This window comes from Helicoverpa armigera, chromosome 10 (genome assembly GCF_030705265.1).
Source record: "Helicoverpa armigera isolate CAAS_96S chromosome 10, ASM3070526v1, whole genome shotgun sequence".
In the NCBI taxonomy this organism is placed as follows: Eukaryota; Metazoa; Arthropoda; class Insecta; order Lepidoptera; family Noctuidae; genus Helicoverpa; species Helicoverpa armigera.
The window spans coordinates 5,184,032-5,203,053 of record NC_087129.1 but is presented as its reverse complement, the minus strand read 5'-3'; the positions used below and the strand labels follow the sequence as shown (position 1 = coordinate 5,203,053).

The 19,022-nt window shown below is 34.8% G+C and overlaps 3 protein-coding genes across 6 annotated transcripts; 2 read left to right on the top strand and 1 right to left on the bottom strand.

Moving 5' to 3' along the window:
- LOC110377315 (potassium channel subfamily K member 18) lies at positions 1–15,654 on the top strand. Of its 4 annotated transcripts, none has more exons than XM_064036580.1 (8): positions 1–205; positions 2,631–2,910; positions 9,255–9,425; positions 9,671–9,794; positions 10,316–10,474; positions 10,740–10,940; positions 11,056–11,276; positions 13,444–15,654. In XM_064036580.1, exons 2-8 carry the CDS (start codon positions 2,758–2,760, stop codon positions 13,606–13,608), a joined length of 1,194 nt encoding a protein of 397 aa, XP_063892650.1. In that variant the 5' UTR covers positions 1–205; positions 2,631–2,757; the 3' UTR covers positions 13,609–15,654. The 4 variants fall into 4 exon arrangements, 3 of the variants coding, with proteins under 3 accessions (XP_063892650.1, XP_063892651.1, XP_021191836.1); XM_064036581.1 differs by having other exon boundaries at positions 9–114; XM_021336161.3 differs by lacking the exons at positions 1–205; positions 2,631–2,910 and adding an exon at positions 9,043–9,182.
- LOC110377317 (cAMP-dependent protein kinase catalytic subunit alpha-like) lies at positions 3,171–4,552 on the bottom strand. Its single transcript, XM_049840843.2, has one exon. The coding sequence runs from the start codon at positions 4,454–4,456 to the stop codon at positions 3,377–3,379; it is 1,080 nt and encodes a 359-aa protein (XP_049696800.1). The 5' UTR covers positions 4,457–4,552; the 3' UTR covers positions 3,171–3,376.
- LOC110377318 (cAMP-dependent protein kinase catalytic subunit 1) lies at positions 5,296–7,245 on the top strand. The gene has a single exon (XM_021336163.3). The coding sequence runs from the start codon at positions 5,440–5,442 to the stop codon at positions 6,484–6,486; it is 1,047 nt and encodes a 348-aa protein (XP_021191838.2). The 5' UTR covers positions 5,296–5,439; the 3' UTR covers positions 6,487–7,245.
- Positions 15,655–19,022: the final 3,368 nt, after the last annotated feature.

The window sequence follows — 19,022 nt, the reverse complement described above, 5'->3', positions numbered from 1 at the left end:
TCGCGAGTTGCGGGCGAGGTAGGATGTTCGCCGATCCCGCTTCGCCGAACAAACGATCGTTCGGAACTTCCTAACTTTGTGGCAACTTGTGATGTGAATATCTATGCTGGAATTGTAAATGAGTTTTTAAGTTTTTTTCGTTATATGAGTCTGCAAAAATAAATGAACTGTGGGAAAGGAATAATGATTTAGTTCGTGTACCTAAGTAAGCAAATGAAATATTTGAATATTGATAAAGATGATAAACTTTGGTAATCTTAGAACATGCATAAATCAAATACTAACGATCTCTTCCTTGATGAAACTGTACTCGTATTGAATCGGTAGTTTATTGTATACATTACCCGATTGCTTTCGGTATTGGCATGATAAACACCACGCCGCTCGCCCATTTTCATGGCATTACCTAGACGTACTGAAAATCTGGGTCTACTTATGTAACTCTACGGCATTGCAGGTTATTTACAATATAAAAGCTCCATTTTAGTCAACTATTACTTTTAGAATTCTTAGTCGTATTCACCCCAGTGCCAGAAAAGTAAATAATTTAGAAGGAGCAATTAATTTTTAATTTTCCAAATACGTAAATAAGCAAATTATAGTTTTGCATAAATGTCACTGGCATCAAAGATGAGATGTGTTACAGATGCTTAATTATGATGATCAGCTGGTACTAGGTCGTAAGGTACATATGTTAACCATGTTGAAAAAAACAGTGTACGAAATAATTTAAAATAAACACAAGAGAGAGATAATGTTCCCAATATATCCGACTAATAAGTAAGTAATCCGCTTAACATTTATAATGTATCCTCCACAAGTAACTGGGTAAGATCCCAAAAAGCTTAATATACTACCCACGTATACGAGTCAGCACTTCCCTTTATTTGTACCGAGCCAAAACATTAACTTCTCTATTCATCAGTTGCCATTTCACCCAAAGATAAAAGGTTCAGCGCCAAAGCTTCAATCGTATCGCGTCCATTTATTAAAGTCCGCTAAAGCAGCAAGTAATTTATTTTTAGCAATGTTTTATTACATCATTGTTGTGTCCAATTATTTAGATCTTTACGAAGCTTTCACACTGGTACATTTTCTTTTCGGTTTTTCCGCGCGCAGCAAAAAAGCGTAGTAACGCGCCACGACACATTTCGAGCGCCAAAAATCTTTTACGTTGTTCCAAATGTCATATTTGTTGTTGTTGTTGACCAGTAGTTATCGATTGTTTGCTGTCACCCGTACACGCGTGACGATTCCCGTAATAACCGAGCATTCTCGCTTAGAAAAACCGAGCGGAAAATCCGCTAGTGTGAACCTCTGTTAGGGTGTTTGACAAATAAATGCTTTCATCGACCGTGACGGGCGTCACATGACGTAAGGTTAATACGTGAGCACAACGTTCAATAATACATGTAATTGTTATTGTTTGTTTAAGACATCCTATCACCTATCCTATCACCTATCCAAGTGACTCGTTGAAAAAATCACATTTGGCAGTAAGCTAGCTTCCGTTGCCAGAATTGCCAAGTCGAGCGCCCACATATTATATTGTCGAATATTACACATTTTTAGATAGTGAACATCTTTCAGTGTGAAAATCGTATTTTCACGGACTTGAGTTTCACACTCTTCTTTTTATACAAAGAAGTGTTCTTTGCTTTATTTGACAAACTGTGGGTTTTATTCATTAAGTTACGCTGATTTGCTTGTGAAATAAATTGCACCTATTTGTTAGGCTACAATTTTGTTAATATTGCTGACTTAGGAGATATTTTTGTGTAAAACAGTCACGTGATTCTTTTATTTGACACAATTTGTACAAATTAGTCCATTTATTAGGGCACGTATCTACAGCATTTGTTCAGGACAGGTACATATTAACAAGCTGTATATGTACGTATTTTTGTTATTCTTACTAGAGTTTTTTAATTATCGAAGGACTTCACGACGGAGTACATAGCTGAAAAAACCAACTGAAAATACAGAATACCAACTAATGGTAATTCGGTATCGACTAAACTACTACCGGGTCAGTAATATAGTCTCTTGTTAGTTAATACGTTAATTGTGTAATCTGAGGGCCAGTAAACTTTTATGTCAATTAGGTCTCATAATATGCTGACTACGTTCACTGTATTCCATTATCTGATGAATTTAATTTCAGCTAAACTGGATACGTGTAGGTATTTGTATTTTAATTATTCGGCATTGCAAGAAAACTAAAATACAAATAGTAGTTAAAGACATTCATAATTATGGAGCAAATATGATGATTATTTTAATATTACAATTTATGTATCATGGTCTTCTGGTGTAATCCATTTTATGATATGAAAGTATAAAACTATATTTTGGGTTTATCAAAATAGAGTCGAATTAAGTATCTGTATTTATATGTCAATTTTAACTTAACTACAAATCAAGAGCTTTCGTAGAGCTGTTAGTAACAAGATTTAGTACTAAAAGATCTAGGTCCGACCGATTTCTTTAGTATTTGAGTAGGGTTTGACGGCAATTGATTTTAGTTAAAGCTTTTTTATTTAAATTAGACTCTGCAGTGCGACAGAAACGGAGGATTTTATTTATATTGGACTGACACTATAGAAACCAATACAGTGTAACAATTATAGGTACAGAGGACAAAGCTAAGAAAACTCATTTGCGATTTCACAATATGACTATTGGATGCTATTGCTATTGAACAATTTAAATAAGAAATGGTGAAGTTATTTGTGGAAGTGAAAAGGACCTGACATTATGTGCAAAAACGTGAAAAACGTATCATGGGAGACAGAGACTCTGATGGGGACCCCGCCGAAGTCCAAGTGGGGGAGTTTTGAACCCCGAGCGGCGTTGTCTCATGTGGGGCTGTTTGTGGCTCTCATGTTGTACACCGGTGGTGGAGGGTTGGTGAGTAAAATTGTACTTTCCAATATGTTACCAAGTTTCGCACAGGTGAGTGTTATCAGTCCAGTCGAAAAAGTTTTTAATTATATTGACAACTGATTATTATCTGTGTAGACCATTTGATTTTTGTTCGGCCCATCTCTATGTAAAGCATATTTCGGAGAGTATGTAAAGTTTCAATATGAAGCGTTCTAAACAGTGTATCTAGTAAAATATTTAAAAAATATAAGTACATAAATGCGAGGTAATTAAATATTCTGCAATTGCAATAAATACTTTTATTATTCAAAGGGCAGTTTCACATTTTCAAAATGAAATAACAAACAGTATCAACAAAATAAGTCTTCATCACTTCTAATTAAAAACCTAAAACTTAAAAGCTGCGTAAACACGTATTTGCTTAAACTTAACTACGTAATAATATTACTTAATATTTTAAAGTATTGCATTATTTATCGCATTATAAGCATCAAAAATCGACAAATTCTTCTTCGAATAGGCAAACTGGACTATCTTTTAATTTTTCTTCTTCAAATGGATCAAAGTTCCCCGTATCTCCGGGCGATTTCACTTTTGGTACAAAGGGAGGGTGTATCCGACTGTTCAAAAGATTATCCCAATCAACTTCTTTAAACCATTTATGGTTTTTGAAGTCCAAAACACCATCTTTCAGTACCCCAAAACGTCTTGTAACATCTACTTGAAGAACATGTCCAACTAAATCTTTTAATTCTGACGTAAAATGTCCTGGGCACCTATACTTTCCAGCAACAATTTTCTCATAGATTCTCATGGGGTCCGAAGCAAAGAATGGTGGATGTCCAGCACTCATTTCAAAAAGCAGAATGCCGAGGGACCACCAGTCCACAGACATTCCGTAACCCTTACTCAAGATGATTTCAGGTGCCAAATATTCTGGTGTTCCGCATAGCGTCCACGTTCGACCACGAATCAACTTACAGAATCCGAAATCGGTAATTTTAATGTATCCAGTCCTGTCAATCAGTATATTTTCTGGTTTTAAATCGCGGTACACCAGTTCACACGAATGTAGGTACTCTAAAGCGAGTATTACTTGAGCGCCGTAAAACTTAGCTGAGGTTTCCTCAAATTTTCCCATCTTACGAAGATGAGTAAACATTTCGCCACCAGCTATGAATGGCAAAACAAAATAGACATACACGTTATCCTTAAAATAATACTTCATGTAAACAACAAAGGGAAAGTTGAGTCCGCACAAAATTTTCTTTTCATAGAAACTGTGCTCAATTTGTTTTAGTTTGACAATCTTTTCTTTTTCTAATGCTTTCATCGCATAGTATTTGCCAGTCGTTGTATGTTTCACAAGATAAACTACTCCGAAAGCTCCGGTCCCAAGAACTTTGTACCTTTCAAAGTCACACATCTTTGCATTGCTTTCAGACTTTTCATTCCATGAATCAATAAAATCTTGATGTAGCTTACGTAAGTATAGTGAGTACTGTTCCTGCTTTGCCCGTGGATAACCACCCGGGAAGTCGGGCGAAAAGCCCGGCTGATTTTCACCCATACTTTCTACGCCGAACACTTTAACGTGGATAAACTACGAGAATAAATAAAGAAGAATAGAAAGTTTCATAACCAGATGCCCAGAAGGCTCCTGTAGTCTTTCCTTGTATTGGTAAAAACAAGTATGTTCAACTAGGTACCTACACTGACAGCACTTAGAACAAATGAAGACATTTTTCGTAACTTTTGTCGTAAAATGCATACAACCTCAAATAATTTTCTGGGGAAGAAAATAAAAAAAAGTACGACGCCCGTGAGGTTTTATCACTGACCTCTATATTTACCACTGGACAGGCTGTTGTCAACGTGCTTTTGTGCCCGTTTGATAATCGCCATTTTGGCGCTGTTAGACGTAGCGAGTGTTTGTGGTACTAAAATTATTTTACAGTGAACCAATGAACAAACATGTCTCCACAGCCATTTGAAATTATACGTCAAAATATGTTCTGTGGACACTCGCTTAGAGACGATATTGGCGCTTCAAACGGGCACAAAAAAATTGCTGTCAAACGTACGGAACAGCCGGTCCAGTGTGTAAATATAGAGGTCAGTGGGTTTTATTATTAATTTTACCATAGAGGTGCTCATGCACCGCAAGCACGAGGCTTTAATACAAAGCTATGGATTCGAAAATTACTTTGCAACAATTAGAATAATATTAAGTATACGTGAACCTAATTCAAAAATTTTGTTTTAATTTAGTGTTACATTGCACTATAATGTACTTTGGTATCAATTGAAAACCATTGAGTTAGTATGTAATATCTATCGAATAATCTCTTTGTCTCATTGCCATTAAAAAATGCTCCATTTATAATCTATGCTTACTCGTAACGGGCCTAGTGTCACTTTTGTGGTCAACATATCAAAATATTTCTAAAATAACGAAACTAATGATTGTTAATATTATATTTTTTCATATCCGAAAACATTTCGTTGTTATATAATTTTTTGAAAAAATAATTGTACAAACAGTGTCAAAACATGAAGAGTAAATACACTACTCAGTGTCATGAAGAACACATACTATATTTAGAACTTCAGAAAGAAGAGTTTTTAAAGAAATTTCATGAACCTCCTGATCTTGAAAAGTCACCTGATAATTATGATAGAATTAAAGCAATAGGCAATGGAGCCTACGGAGAAGTGTTTTTAGTAAGAGACAAATGTACGCTCGAATACCATGCGATGAAAGTCGTTGACAAAACAGTCGTTGTTGAGAGAAAACATGTAAAACACTTAGTACTTGAAAAGGAAATTCTTCGTTCTGTTCAGTTTCCATTTATAGTTTCCCTAAATGCTGCGTTCAAAGACAACCTGTATCTTTATTTTATTCTGCCCTACATTCCTGGTGGGGAGATGTTTACTTACTTGCAGAAATATGGAAGTTTTGAAGAAAGTTTAGCACAGTTCTATACCAGTCAGATGGTGTTGGCATTAGAATACCTTCATTTCTGCAATATTATTCATAGAGACATAAAACCGGAAAATATATTAATAGACACTACTGGGTACATTAAATTATGCGACTTTGGGTTTTGTAAAATAATAAAAAAGAAAACATGGACACTATGTGGGACACCTGAGTACTTAGCGCCGGAGATCATTATGTCTAGAGGATATAACTACGCGGTGGACTGGTGGGCGCTCGGTATTTTGGTATTTGAAATGATTGCAGGCCATCCACCGTTTTATGCAGCTGATCCGAGCAAACTTTATGAAAAGGTTCTAGATTGTAATTATAAATGTCCAAAAAATATGACTCAAGACTGTAAAAATTTGCTTAGAGGCTTTCTTCAAGTGGATCCAACAAAACGTTTGGGATCACAAAAAAATGGTACATTCGCCATTAAAAGTAATGCTTGGTTTTATGAAATAGACTGGTCAAGTGTATTAAATCAAAGAGTAGTTCCGCCATTTGTACCTACTGCTCACGAGCCGGGGGACACCAGTAACTTTCCCGAAATTTCTCAAATAAAACTGAGGCGGCTATCGACATGTCTTTTTGAGAACGAGTTCAAAGATTTTTAAAAATCTAATTTTTATATTTGCAAAATCTATATTTTTCTAATATTTTTCTTGCAGCTTGTAAATGTGAACTGGTTTAAGAGTATAGTAAACAAAGAATTATTATAAATATATGTTTTTTTTTATTTGATTATTTATTTATTTTAATTTATATACGAAACCTTAACTCGTATTAAGTATAAATACTTAGGGATATAATGTAATTGTAACACAACAACTTGACTATTCTCACGGTAAAATATTTTAAGGACTTACAGTTTGAAGTATGTATTTTAATTAAACTAAGCCGTACTCATAGGACCTTGAAAAAATAACGCTGTCTCTGACTAAATAGCACTCAAAATCAGTTCACAAAGTAGGTATACATACTGCCTGTATGATAAATAGAATATAATTAATAAATATGTTAAATAAAGCAATTTTGTGATGATTTCTGTATGCGAACGTGTGTTTCGTTTAAAACAAGTTAAAATATTGACAGATATTTTAATAGAAGAGTATTGAAGGATAAGGATAAATGCTGCGCCGACCCCAAATAGAATTGGGATCAAGACGATGATGATGATTGACAGATATTTTAGTAGCAACTATATACAACTGTACTCTGTGGTAACAACTAGATTTTTGTGAATATAATCTATAATGCCCGGGATACAGGGGATACACGAACCTAGTTTTAGTAAGGTCCTTATGTAGGTAATCTTAGGTAACTAATTTAACTATCTCAAAAGATCGTAGCGTCATAAAAATTGGCAGCTGTATAAAGTTCTGATGAAAATACAATAATATGGTACTGTCGAACTGATCTGATGATAGAGCCAGATAATATAATAACTGGAACTTCATGATGGAAATTCGTATACCTAAAAGATATAGTCATATATAAAATATGTAGGTCTCCTTCAACAGCGTGACGATGTCCCGAAGACTCTTCTCAGTGTCGTCTGAGAGAGACAAGGCATCTGGCTGACTTTGCCATGCGTCGTGAACAGCAGCAACTTGGCACTGCTAATTCATCCTCCTTGAACGACGTCTGGCAGATCTGCAAAATGTTAAACTCGTCCATGTAGTCGATGGCATGTTTGATAAATGCCAATACTTCGTTGGCTATGAGCGTTTTAGAACTGATAGCGGTAACTGGGCAGCGGCTATAGCCGCTTAATCGCGAATTTAAAATTCATATAGTGAAACACAAAGGCGTTAAAAACTGCATTTCAATACGGTCGATCATCGATTTAAAAACTTGGTGCCGTTGACAGAGAAGGCGGTCTTCATAAAACACCTCTAAAGCTTGCTTCGTGGGTTAAAAACTAGCTTCGCGGGCTACATGTTACTTTTCCAGCATAGAAATAAAGCAGATTTTGACTTCAAGAAGCCAGAAGTACTAGTTTGCAAGCTTACTGACACTAACTTGCTAACCCAGCGGGAAAACTAGACTCGTACATCCCGGCCATAGCAGGGAATTATGTCATTTTGACACTTTTGGTACTCATGATATAATATTCCAGATTATTTTGTTCCATTTTGTTTTTATTTCAGAGAAAGTTATGTTTATTTTGATATATTTTACAAAATGAAGGTAGAAAATGCAGCATACGAGTCATACGATCATGCTCAACAAACAGCGCACTTAAAAACATTAGATTTGTTAAAACACGAGTTCCAGCAAAGAGTCGAAAGTCCCCCAATTACTTATGAAAAATCTCTACAAAGCTTCGATAACATTAAAACTATTGGTACTGGTGCATTTTCATTAGTGTTTTTAGTTCGAGATACCACAAGTTTTACGTATCATGCCATGAAAGCAATAGATAAAGAAGAGGTTATACGGAAAAAGTGGCTGAAGCAATTATCAATGGAAAAGAAGATTCTGCTAAGTGTCCATTTTCCATTCGTAACAACAATGGATTATTGTTTAAAAGATAATGTGTATATTTATTTTATATTACCATATATGGTTGGAGGTGAACTGTTTACAATGTTAAGGAAATATGGCTGTCTATCGGAAGAATCGAGTAAATTTTATGCAGCTCAAGTAGTTCTAGCGTTAGAATATCTTCATCATTGTGGGGTTATTCACAGAGATATTAAACCCGAAAACATAGTTATCGGTATAACTGGTTATATAATGTTAGCTGATATGGGGTTCAGCAAAATTATAAAAACTCGAACATGGACAATTTGCGGGACACCAGAATATTTGGCGCCGGAAATTATAACATCAAAAGGTTACTCGTTTGCCGTAGACTGGTGGTCATTAGGAGTGCTAATTTTTGAAATGTGTACCGGCTATCCGCCTTTCTTCAGTGCGGATCCTATGGTCTTATACGAGAAAGTTCTTAGAGGTCACTTTAAGACACCGGCGAGCATGTCTAGTGGCTGCAAATCTTTAGTAAAGCATTTGTTAGAAGTAGAGCCTACTAAGCGCATGGGTGCACTGAAAGCAGGTGTGTTTGATATCAAAAGCGATTTTTGGTTCGTTGATATTAATTGGAATATGATACTACATCAAAAAGTGGTGCCTCCATTTGTTCCTAAAAATGGAGCAGGTGATACATCAAATTTTCGAGATTTACCAGAACAGAAGGTTAAGGTATCTCCGGTTTGTTTATATGAAAAAGAATTTGAAAACTTTTAGCTCAAAATCACAAGACATATTAGTATAGAACAAAGTGAATTATTGTGCCTATGTCTATAAGGTAAATAAGTTTCTTTATAAGTTTCATTTTTGTGAAAATAACTGTATTAACATGCACATTGTTTTTACATAGGTTTTCCGAGCACTGGAGTATCCTGCTGAAATGGCCAAGCAAGAGTACCATAGAGAAAGACTTCTAACCGAGAGGTGGAATCTCATACGTTTTGTATCTGAACGAAACAATGGCACAGATAATGATGGAACTGAAAAATTACTCAGCGATCACTTAGCTGTATACGAGAGGGTGAGTTGAAAGCGAGTATAATATTATACCTACTTAGTTTTATTTTTATTTAGTGACCTATAATAATATTACAATTATTTGAGATCTATCGTAGCCCGTTATCAGCATTTTCTTGTCCGTCTGCAGAGCACAAGCATTTTCTTATAGACAAAAGTAACGAGCGTTTATCCGCGGATTTGCGATTCATTCTCGTCCCATAAACTTACTTACTTTTATTTATATGACTCATTGCATCGTTTTCAAAGGTACTGGAAGAAGCGTCATCCAGCGGTTTGGCGCTGGAAGTGGAGAATAATTTTCCACCGCTCGAAGAAAAATGGAGTATATTGCAAGCTGTATTTTTCTCTTCTACTGTGCTCACCACAATAGGTGTGTACGACGATGTAAGCATATTATTTATTTGGAAATTGAATCAGAGAATACAAATATTATTTAACTCGGAAAAGATCGAACTAACTTTAAAAATCTTTTACCAAGAGAGCCACATTTTCCCTGAGTAACAGGCTAGTATTTATCTGGTTGCGCTATATAGTTCCCTTGGGGTGCGTCAGAAGCAACTGGAATGGCTAGTAGAAAATATTGATCTGTTTTCATGTTACATTTGATGCAAAATGAATTTGATTTATGCAGGAGATTACATAGTGCACACAGACAGCCCCTAGCCTGGAACTCGCCTCCAGGGAACCATATATTTCCCAGACAGATTTCATCTCAATCAGTTTAGGCGGTGTATAAGCTTAAAAAATGAATTTAACAAAGTTACTATTGCAATTATAATATGAGTAAGAATTACATTTTCACCATTCTAGGCAGAAGAGGAATAGTGATAATTACCACGATCACCGGCTCTAAATAGTAATCTTGATGATAAATCGAAACATTATTTTCAGGTTATGGTAACATAGTGCCAGAGACATTCTGGGGCCGGTTATTCTGTATCGCATATGCGCTCATTGGAATACCTCTGACGCTCACCGTCATCGCTGACTTGGGACGAGTGTTCGCGACGCTTGTCTCAATTATTGCTAAGCAACTACCCGCGATGCCAAGTGAGTACAAATCATTATTTAGTTATTTTTTTCCTAAAATAATAAAGCCCCGGATTCGTTGAGAATAAAGTTGGCACCACAGTTCGCTGCATAGTTGATAATAAATGGCAAATTACTGATTTCCAGCAACGTTCTTGTTGCTCATGGACATATTAATCAATTATTGTTCAACAAAATTTAAGTTTAGAATTTTATTCTGATCTTGCAATTTAGATCATAACTGGTTTATGATAGACTTTGTTGCAACATCCTTTTTTATTTCCAGAATGCTGCAGTCGAGTTTCCGAAGCAAATCCCGCTGGGCAAAGATCGTTATATGCCTTCGGGGCCGTAGGTTTTCTATTCTTGTACTTGTCAGCAGGGGCAGGCTTGTTCAAAATGTGGGAAGATGATTGGACGTTCTACGATGGATTTTATTTCTGTTTTATTACCATGACCACTATTGGCTTCGGTGATATCGTTCCTAGTAAGTGTAAGAATAATAATTAAATTACTTATAAAATATGTATATTGATTGTATATAGTGCCTTTTAGAAGTAAATTTTGTCCTTTGAAATCATTAAAATATTTTTCTTTTTCAGAAAGACCAAAGTATATGTTAATATGTACAGTATACATTTTAATCGGCTTGGCACTAACGTCAACGATTATCGAGCTGGTGAGACGGCAGTACGCCAGGTCTTGGCAGCAGCTGCGGGCGCTCTCCGGCCCCTTGGCTGACACGCTTCGAAGACTGGGCGATGCCGGCCGCGGGGTCGACGTCTCCGCATTGCACAGCGACCTTCGCAAAGTACTCACTGTGGTAAGTCACTATTTATATTCACTTTAACACAAAATGGGGTCACTGAAATGAATCTTAACTTAAATGTTGGCAAACAGACTTGCATCGAAATGCATTCAAAGCTTTGAGCCGGGAGATCAGAGGTTTGCGTTGACAGATGTTCGCTGATACTATAAACACTGACTTCTCAGCGACGTCTTGATTGATGCCTTGTTTAAAGAAGCTAAAAAGTACTCACAACGTAATGTGTAAACATTAAACGGGCTCTAGTGAACATATTTAATCTAATCAATATGTAAAACTTTATTGAAGATTTTTTTATGAGTGTTATAAGATTCAACGTCAGAAATGATTTGAAATGCAGGTAATGTGTGTTAAATTTTTGTTGTGTGACATGTTTTTCTGCAACTGTTGTGATTGTGTGTCATATTTATTTAGGTCAACCACGATCTTTTAGTTTCTATTGATTTTTGTAAAACCTACTTCAAAGTTTGTGCGCATGAAACTAAAGGATAGGTTTATTGCACAGTTTTATTGTCCGTAGCGACGAAACATACCATGCAGTACAGATCACAAAATATATATTTTCCAGAAAAGCTATACCGGTCCCGATACTATGGTAAAACCAAAGACCTCGCCTCCCAAGGTATTTTGCCATATATCAACAAAGTAATTATATTTCTGGCTTTTGGGATCATTCACAGTAAATTATGATTAAGTACAGTCTTATTTTGCAGCTTATATTTACGCAGATATATTCACCACCGCATTATGATGCGGGATGAACACAGAAGAGACACAAATTGCATAAAGTCATTCGTCATTTGCAATTGCATTATTACCTTTTACCATTTCTTAGGTATCTTGGAGCTCATAAAATGTTCTATGAATAACAGCGCTGTTTGAGAGAATCAGTCAACACTCCGCTAGTAATGATTCCTATAGCTTGCTTAATATCACATTGAGGCCGCTTCAATGTCGCAAGATACACCCTTTTAGCTTTAGTGCTCAATAAAATTCACGTTTCGTGCAGTAATGCTTGCCTTATTTTCTAATGCTTTTACTCGGCAGAAAAGTATGGCTGCTATTCAAAATTGAAAATGCTTGCTGTACATTTTCAATTTATGTACATAAAAATAGGAGTTGTTAAATATTGTTATAGGTGTTCTTGGTAGTGCTTTAAATAAGATACGTGGGACCGATACGTACGTGGTAAAAATATCGGTATCGAATTTTACAATCCATAAGATGAATGTCTTGGCGTGTTTTTATAGTTTCCGATCTAGTGGTCATAAAACTGGGAACTATTATAAAAGTGCGTCAGCGTTGCGACCTTCGTTTGAAAGAACCGAATGTTACGTCGCTGTTGACTGATCGCTTTTGCTACTTCAGTTTATTACCCCAATTTTTACTTGAGTGATAATTTGGTTATTTTGGTTCTGGGAAGCTTGTAAGCCCATATCAAACACTGGTAGAAACACGGGCATTAACATTTATTCCCATGTAAAAATTCAGTATTTACTTGTACATCATTTTCGTACTATATACCTCCATATTTGCATTAGAGCGTTTTACTTAAAAATTGAATTTTAATTTTGTTCGTTTATTGAATGTGGCCAATAAAACACATAAAGCGTTAATGCTAAACATGTGGTTACTTACATTATAGACTCATAACTCTTGCGGTACACGAATAGTAGTAGACTCGTAAAATTGGTTAAACGATGCAGCGATGTTCGAATTAAATCTTTAGATAAGTGCTCTATCTCAGCTCGTATGTTCTTATTTTACAATATAAATATTTTATTCCATTTTATCACCACATTTATATTTAGTTTTAAGGTAACGTGTAAAAATAAATCCTAATAAAACCTATGAAATGTAATCAATATTATCGATATACATTTAGAGAAAACAGACTAAACAAAATAATTTTATACGTTAATCTCGTTTATTTTTTAACTCAAAGAAAGAATGGTAACAAATGGAGTTCGCCGTCAAGTTGTATTCTTTTAGTGCCAATTAAGCTTGCTCTTTGAATTTTTTGTGCGGAAGAGTTGCCAAGCCCAATTCCGAACTTTTATTTAGCTCTGCCGCTGTTTCTATAAAAGGAACAATTAAAATTACAAGCTTGTTGAAGGTTATTTTTTGCGGTGTTCGATCCCTAATTATAGATTAATTGTTGTAGGTGACTATGCCACGGTTGAGCAGCGCCGGAGGGAATGCTCTCACTGACAAACGAAGACTGGAGTGGGAGGCTGCAGTAGAAGCCGTCATCAGGGATATCACTGCGCCAGCGCCCACTCAGAAACCACCAATAGTTCAGATCGTTATTTACGAGTCATCAGTGTAAAACACCGAATTTTTGTTAATACTAGGCATCATTGCTAGTGTCAATCGCCATCACATTAATAATGAATTGCTTCCATTATTGCCACTACTGTTCCATTATTTCCAATTATAATACGAGGCTTGATCACGACCGCTCTCGTTCCGCGTGATATTTAGACATTATGCGTCAAAGTTCAAGGCTAGTTACCCTTGTTCGCTCGAATTAAAGCACTCGATACTTAATCGCTGAAATACTTGCTCGTTACGAATACGATTAGGGCAGTGTTAGTGAGTAAAGTAATACGATTATAATTCTTCATACAGCGTGTGGTTCCGTGCGCGTGCCAATGTCAGAAAAAGAAATGACTCGGTGTTTATACGCATTGAAGATTTTATTTGACGTTTTTTGTTAAAACGTTATGAGCGGCGGCGTATTGTCTAGACAAGAGTGATGAATACATTTATTTTTATAGGTTATTCTCGTTAATAGTTTAGCGTTTAAATTGTTAGTATGATGTATGTGTTTTGTTACATTAAGAATTCTTTAGAAATTCATTTGAATTTGTCTGTGTCTTGGAATAATAAATGATGATGCGTTTGGTCGCACTGTCTCGTCCCGTGGTGTTCGGATCATTAGCGTGATTTATTACACGACTATTATAAACACCTCGTATAAACACGGACTATGATACTAAAACAAACAATAATAAATATAATTTTCATGAAGGGAATTCAGTTTTTAAAGCCTGTGTTTTCCTACATACAAATTAAATTAGAATTAGCATGTTTAAGCATGAAAAACATATGTGTTTGTAGACAAGCGGGCAATAGTTTTTGTGATGTTCATTATTATTTTATTGTCCTAAATTAAACGCTTAGATTTAGTTGTGTTGGTACATTTATTTTTGTCTGATGGAAGCAAAATGTACACGGTTATACATTGTATAAACATGACAAAATTGTGTTCAAGCTATACCAAAATAATATTTTATGTACCTACTTGGACTAGGTCATATTATTTAGGAAATTATTTAATTGAAAATGATCATATGTATAAGTAGTTAAATTATTATAGAGCAATTTTGTATTAAACTGAACACTGTCTTCAATTTCAGATTTCAATAAGTAGGCGATACTATATCTATTGAATTTTGTATTATATTTCACTTTATGAACTGTGTTACTGCATATCTGCATCATTAAGCATCGATGCGCGTTTTTACAAACCCCAAAAAAAAAAAAAAAACATAGCCCAATAAGTATTGTGTAATCAAGAAAAAGCCACTGAAAAGTGACAATACATGGACAATGGACATACATATTTTTACTGATGAATACCAAAAATACCTATGTTTTTATTTTAATGTCAAATATTATTGAATGTCTCATCATTTTTACTGATGTCTTAGCGTTAATGCAGTGATAAAAAGTGCGTGTCTTCAAACTTTTTCCCATTTTTGTCTTGCCTGCTGCCCTTCCCATATTTCAATATATGTACAATAGTTACATCTAAGGGTTGTAATGTTTATACATTTTAAAACTTACAACAATTACGATGTTAGCAATGCCTAGCAAAATATAGTCACCTTTACAAGTCAGTTGATGAGGTATTCGCTACTGACGATGAGTGAAAAGATTATGAGTATGCGCAAGCGACGCGAACAGATGACCGCTTCTCACGTCTTTGAATCTTTTAAAGACATTAACCGTACCACAAACATTTTTAAACGCCTGTTGAACACTTGTCTCAAAAATGACAGATTATGAAGTTAGAACAAGGTCCGTTTTGCATCCAAATTTTTTAAAGACAAGTGTTCAACAGACGTTTAAATTGTTGTAAGGCCATAATTGTTTAAATTTATCACAAGACAACATTTCTAGCAAGTAACAGCTAGAAATGTTGTTAGCTATCACATCCTGTAATAGTGTAATTTTGGCAGATGTCGTTACTTCATATGTAGTCTTTGTAAACTCGACGATACAATAATGACCGTATTTTTAACGCTGTTTGTTACTTTAATACGCAATTTGAACTGAAGCTGGAATTTCAATAAAATTGTTCAATATATCTGCGTTTTTTTATTAAGCATGTTTTATTTACTATCCTATGTTTCTAGCGCTGGACTTTTCTATTTCGAGAAATAGGTAACTGAAACTTCTTAAAGGACCAAGTAGATTCGATCGAATATTTCAGGTAGGTAATTTCAGTATTGGTAATTTGGGTTCTTCTAATAGTTGTTTTTTTTTAAAACGTTTGAAAATAAAATTATGTTCTATGAGCGAGTAGTTTAAGTAGGAGTAGCAGTAATTTTCATCAATACGATCAACATAAAACATCCATCACAGATTCAAAGCACCCAGTTCTCGGACATCCGCTACGACCATAAATCTAGTACACGAGAACATTTGTTACAAGTCATTAATAAACCCTAATGCGAACCACATGGTATTTACTCGTAATAACTATCCGCTCACTTATCTCTAATGCCTTGGTAAATACGTTTATTCTTCTTGGCATTCCACCATCTTCAACTGCTGGCTCCATACGTAGGTACATTTGTATTTCTCTCCAATTTTATGCTCTGAAATATCCCTATATTTGTATTGTATTACAGTCTATCGAGTAAACATTCCGTTCTATATCGAACAGTGTCGATAGCTCGATATTTTATACAATGTCCGAAATAAAACATCTTGTTAGTAATATTCTTTATAGAGCGCTCAGTGTTGAGATACTAAAGAACACTTGTGTTTTATCGCTATTATAATTCATAATGAATGTTTAGCGTTTTTTGTAGCGTTAGCTCATAAAGCAACATAACCGAAGTAGTTACTTTTATTTATAATAATCCTATTGAGTATTTAAAACTTCAATTTTCTGATTCCATGAAATTCTATTATGCGAATATTATGAAAGCATAACAAAGATATGGAATATAAAGTGAGTTACATCCTTGGATCTTTGGTAGGAGGAATAGTAATTTTATAAAGTCAACAAAATGTTAAACGTACCCGGCGCCGACAGAAAGCTGATGTCGGTCGCCAAATGAAATATTTATAGATTACATTTATTGTACCTGTAGACAAAACAAAACAGGATTATATGCATTCCTCTTTATACCAGAAATATTTGTCTCTCGAAAGCAAATATTTTCTTGTCTAACAAATTACCTGTCCGACTATTCACACTAGAATTTTGATAATTAACTTCATTGTTTTTAATTTAGTAATCACTCTTCCATCCTGTGTTCTAATTCCGTATAATGCGACTGTCGAACAGTGAGTCAGTGAGTCACTTCCTTGTCGGTGCTTCATTCAAGTCGTTCCAATATTGATTTCCCGAATATATCGACACCGAAACTAGCGCTTACGCACTCACGATTACTGAGAATAGAAAATAAATCATATTAGAATTATTGACTGCAGGAAGCCTCTGAGTAATAATGGGAAATACACCAACTTTATGATGTACTTCTTGAATTTATCGGAACTGTTTTAACTTTGTTATTTATTGGCAATAATATTAATGATTTCGTATTAGATCTATTTCATTGGAGTATTAAAAGCTGAATGTATTTTTGTGATGGATACAAACGCACTGAGTGTTAAGGCGAAAAAGTGCTCCATCACATTTTTATTTGGACGATGACTAAATATTCTGTAATTGGAGTTTCATTTATATTTATACGCATTGTCAGAATTCTGAACATGAGTCAGTTTGGTCTCTCTGAACTAAATTAATGTTGGTGTATCCTACCAGTATTTTTAACGTCGACTTGACATCTTTTGTGGAAACTAAAGAATGATTCGCTAGACGGGATTGACGAAGCGTTGAGTGTAGCGTTACATGGAACATTTGGCGTACAAATACATTTTTCTACAGACTCGCAACAATAGACTTTGAACTCTTTCCTCGTGAAAAATAGAACAAGTTTCCTGCGCAGCAATAAAATTAAAGTATCGGTGTACTTTGACTCAATGGAAGCCAGCGCCAAACGACAATGGACGATTCGTCTGAAAGGAATTTTCAGAATACTTTGAATTTTTGAATAATCTTCAAGTTTGAGAAGTTTTGACTTTGACAAATTGTAGTTCTATACTTAGATATTTTTATTTAACCAAGGACGATGTTGTTGCTATTTAGCTTCGTTTCTTTCCTTTCAGTTATTAGTTGGTTGAATTTGTCTTCAGCTATCTTCCGCACCATAAAGAATTTGACAAATGGGATTCGTCCATTTACTAAATCCACGGTGCCTTTAGTTCCTGCAGGGCCAGGGGTGCGACACAATTTGTCATAAGCACAATACTCGCATTCAGATTTGATGTTACGATTCGTCGCCGCACCCTTGCGATTTGCTTGCTTTATGACCCCATTCAGAAAATGTGTCAATTTGTGTTATCCCATGACACTTTTGATGTATTTGGATCATTTACATTCATGGAGTGATTCTCGGCGCTCATATACTTTTGTATAAATCTTCAGAAGTACAGGTGTAACATCAAAGTGTTTGCGCTGGCAGCAAGCGTTTAACATCATTCAGATAACAATAACATTGAAATTAACTACTTCTTTTGATAACTTTTGAAAGGAAATGTCTTTAATTATTCAGTGGAACCTCACAAATACGTGCACTGTTAAGACAACTTTTAATTTTTAAAATAACTTTTTTAAAACACTCTAAATACTAAAAGAGTTTCAAAGTTTTACACACAAAACATATCCGTTGTAAAATCACTGCATGTTATATTAATGTTGTTTAATGTAAACTATTATTACAAACGTTTTAGAAAAAGCAATAAGTATTCCGTGTAAAAAACTCATTGTCAAGCTATTTTATGGTTGCTACAATATGGTTGAGCATATATTTTTAATTGCTTTAGATAATGGCTTAACCTGTAATTACATTCATGGGTCAGTAATTATACACTTACTGGTAAGTCATAATGAGGCAATTCATTTTTCAATAGTTTTATTTTATGTACAGGTTGACTTCAATTGAAAAATATAAATATATGCACTTTACAGGGAAATCTCGACGTTCAGCAAATTCGGTGAATTGCTCTCAGCGACTTTAAAAATACATTGGGTGAGCCAGAATAAGAATTTGTGATTTTACAAATAATGCACTGTTGTAAAGGAAAATATATTATTTTCATACTATTTCTAGGACTGAGTAAGTAGTAGTTAGGTACCTATTTTTAATGTAGCAATATATTGTTTCAATGTGGTCGTTCTCTAGGTATTGATTAAAAACCTGCTTTTAAACACCTTTTATTAACTATAATAACATGTTTATGCTTCTGATTGGAGTAATTACTTAATATCGAACATAAGCGGATATATAGAAGGTTAATCGATTCCTCGTGTATATTTTACAAATTTTTTGCTTGAAGTAGGTACTGAAAAACAGTTTAAACAGACAATAATTAATAGGC

Coding starts and splice junctions, on each gene's coding strand:
- LOC110377318 (XM_021336163.3), top strand. CDS start 5,440: ATGAAGAGTAAATACACTACTCAGTGTCATGAAGAACACATACTATAT.
- LOC110377315 (XM_064036580.1), top strand. CDS start 2,758: ATGTGCAAAAACGTGAAAAACGTATCATGGGAGACAGAGACTCTGATG. Junction 2,911..9,254: donor ACACCGGTGGTGGAGGGTTG/GTGAGTAAAATT, acceptor GTTTTTACATAG/GTTTTCCGAGCACTGGAGTA. Junction 9,426..9,670: donor ACTTAGCTGTATACGAGAGG/GTGAGTTGAAAG, acceptor TCGTTTTCAAAG/GTACTGGAAGAAGCGTCATC.
- LOC110377317 (XM_049840843.2), bottom strand. CDS start 4,456: ATGGGTGAAAATCAGCCGGGCTTTTCGCCCGACTTCCCGGGTGGTTAT.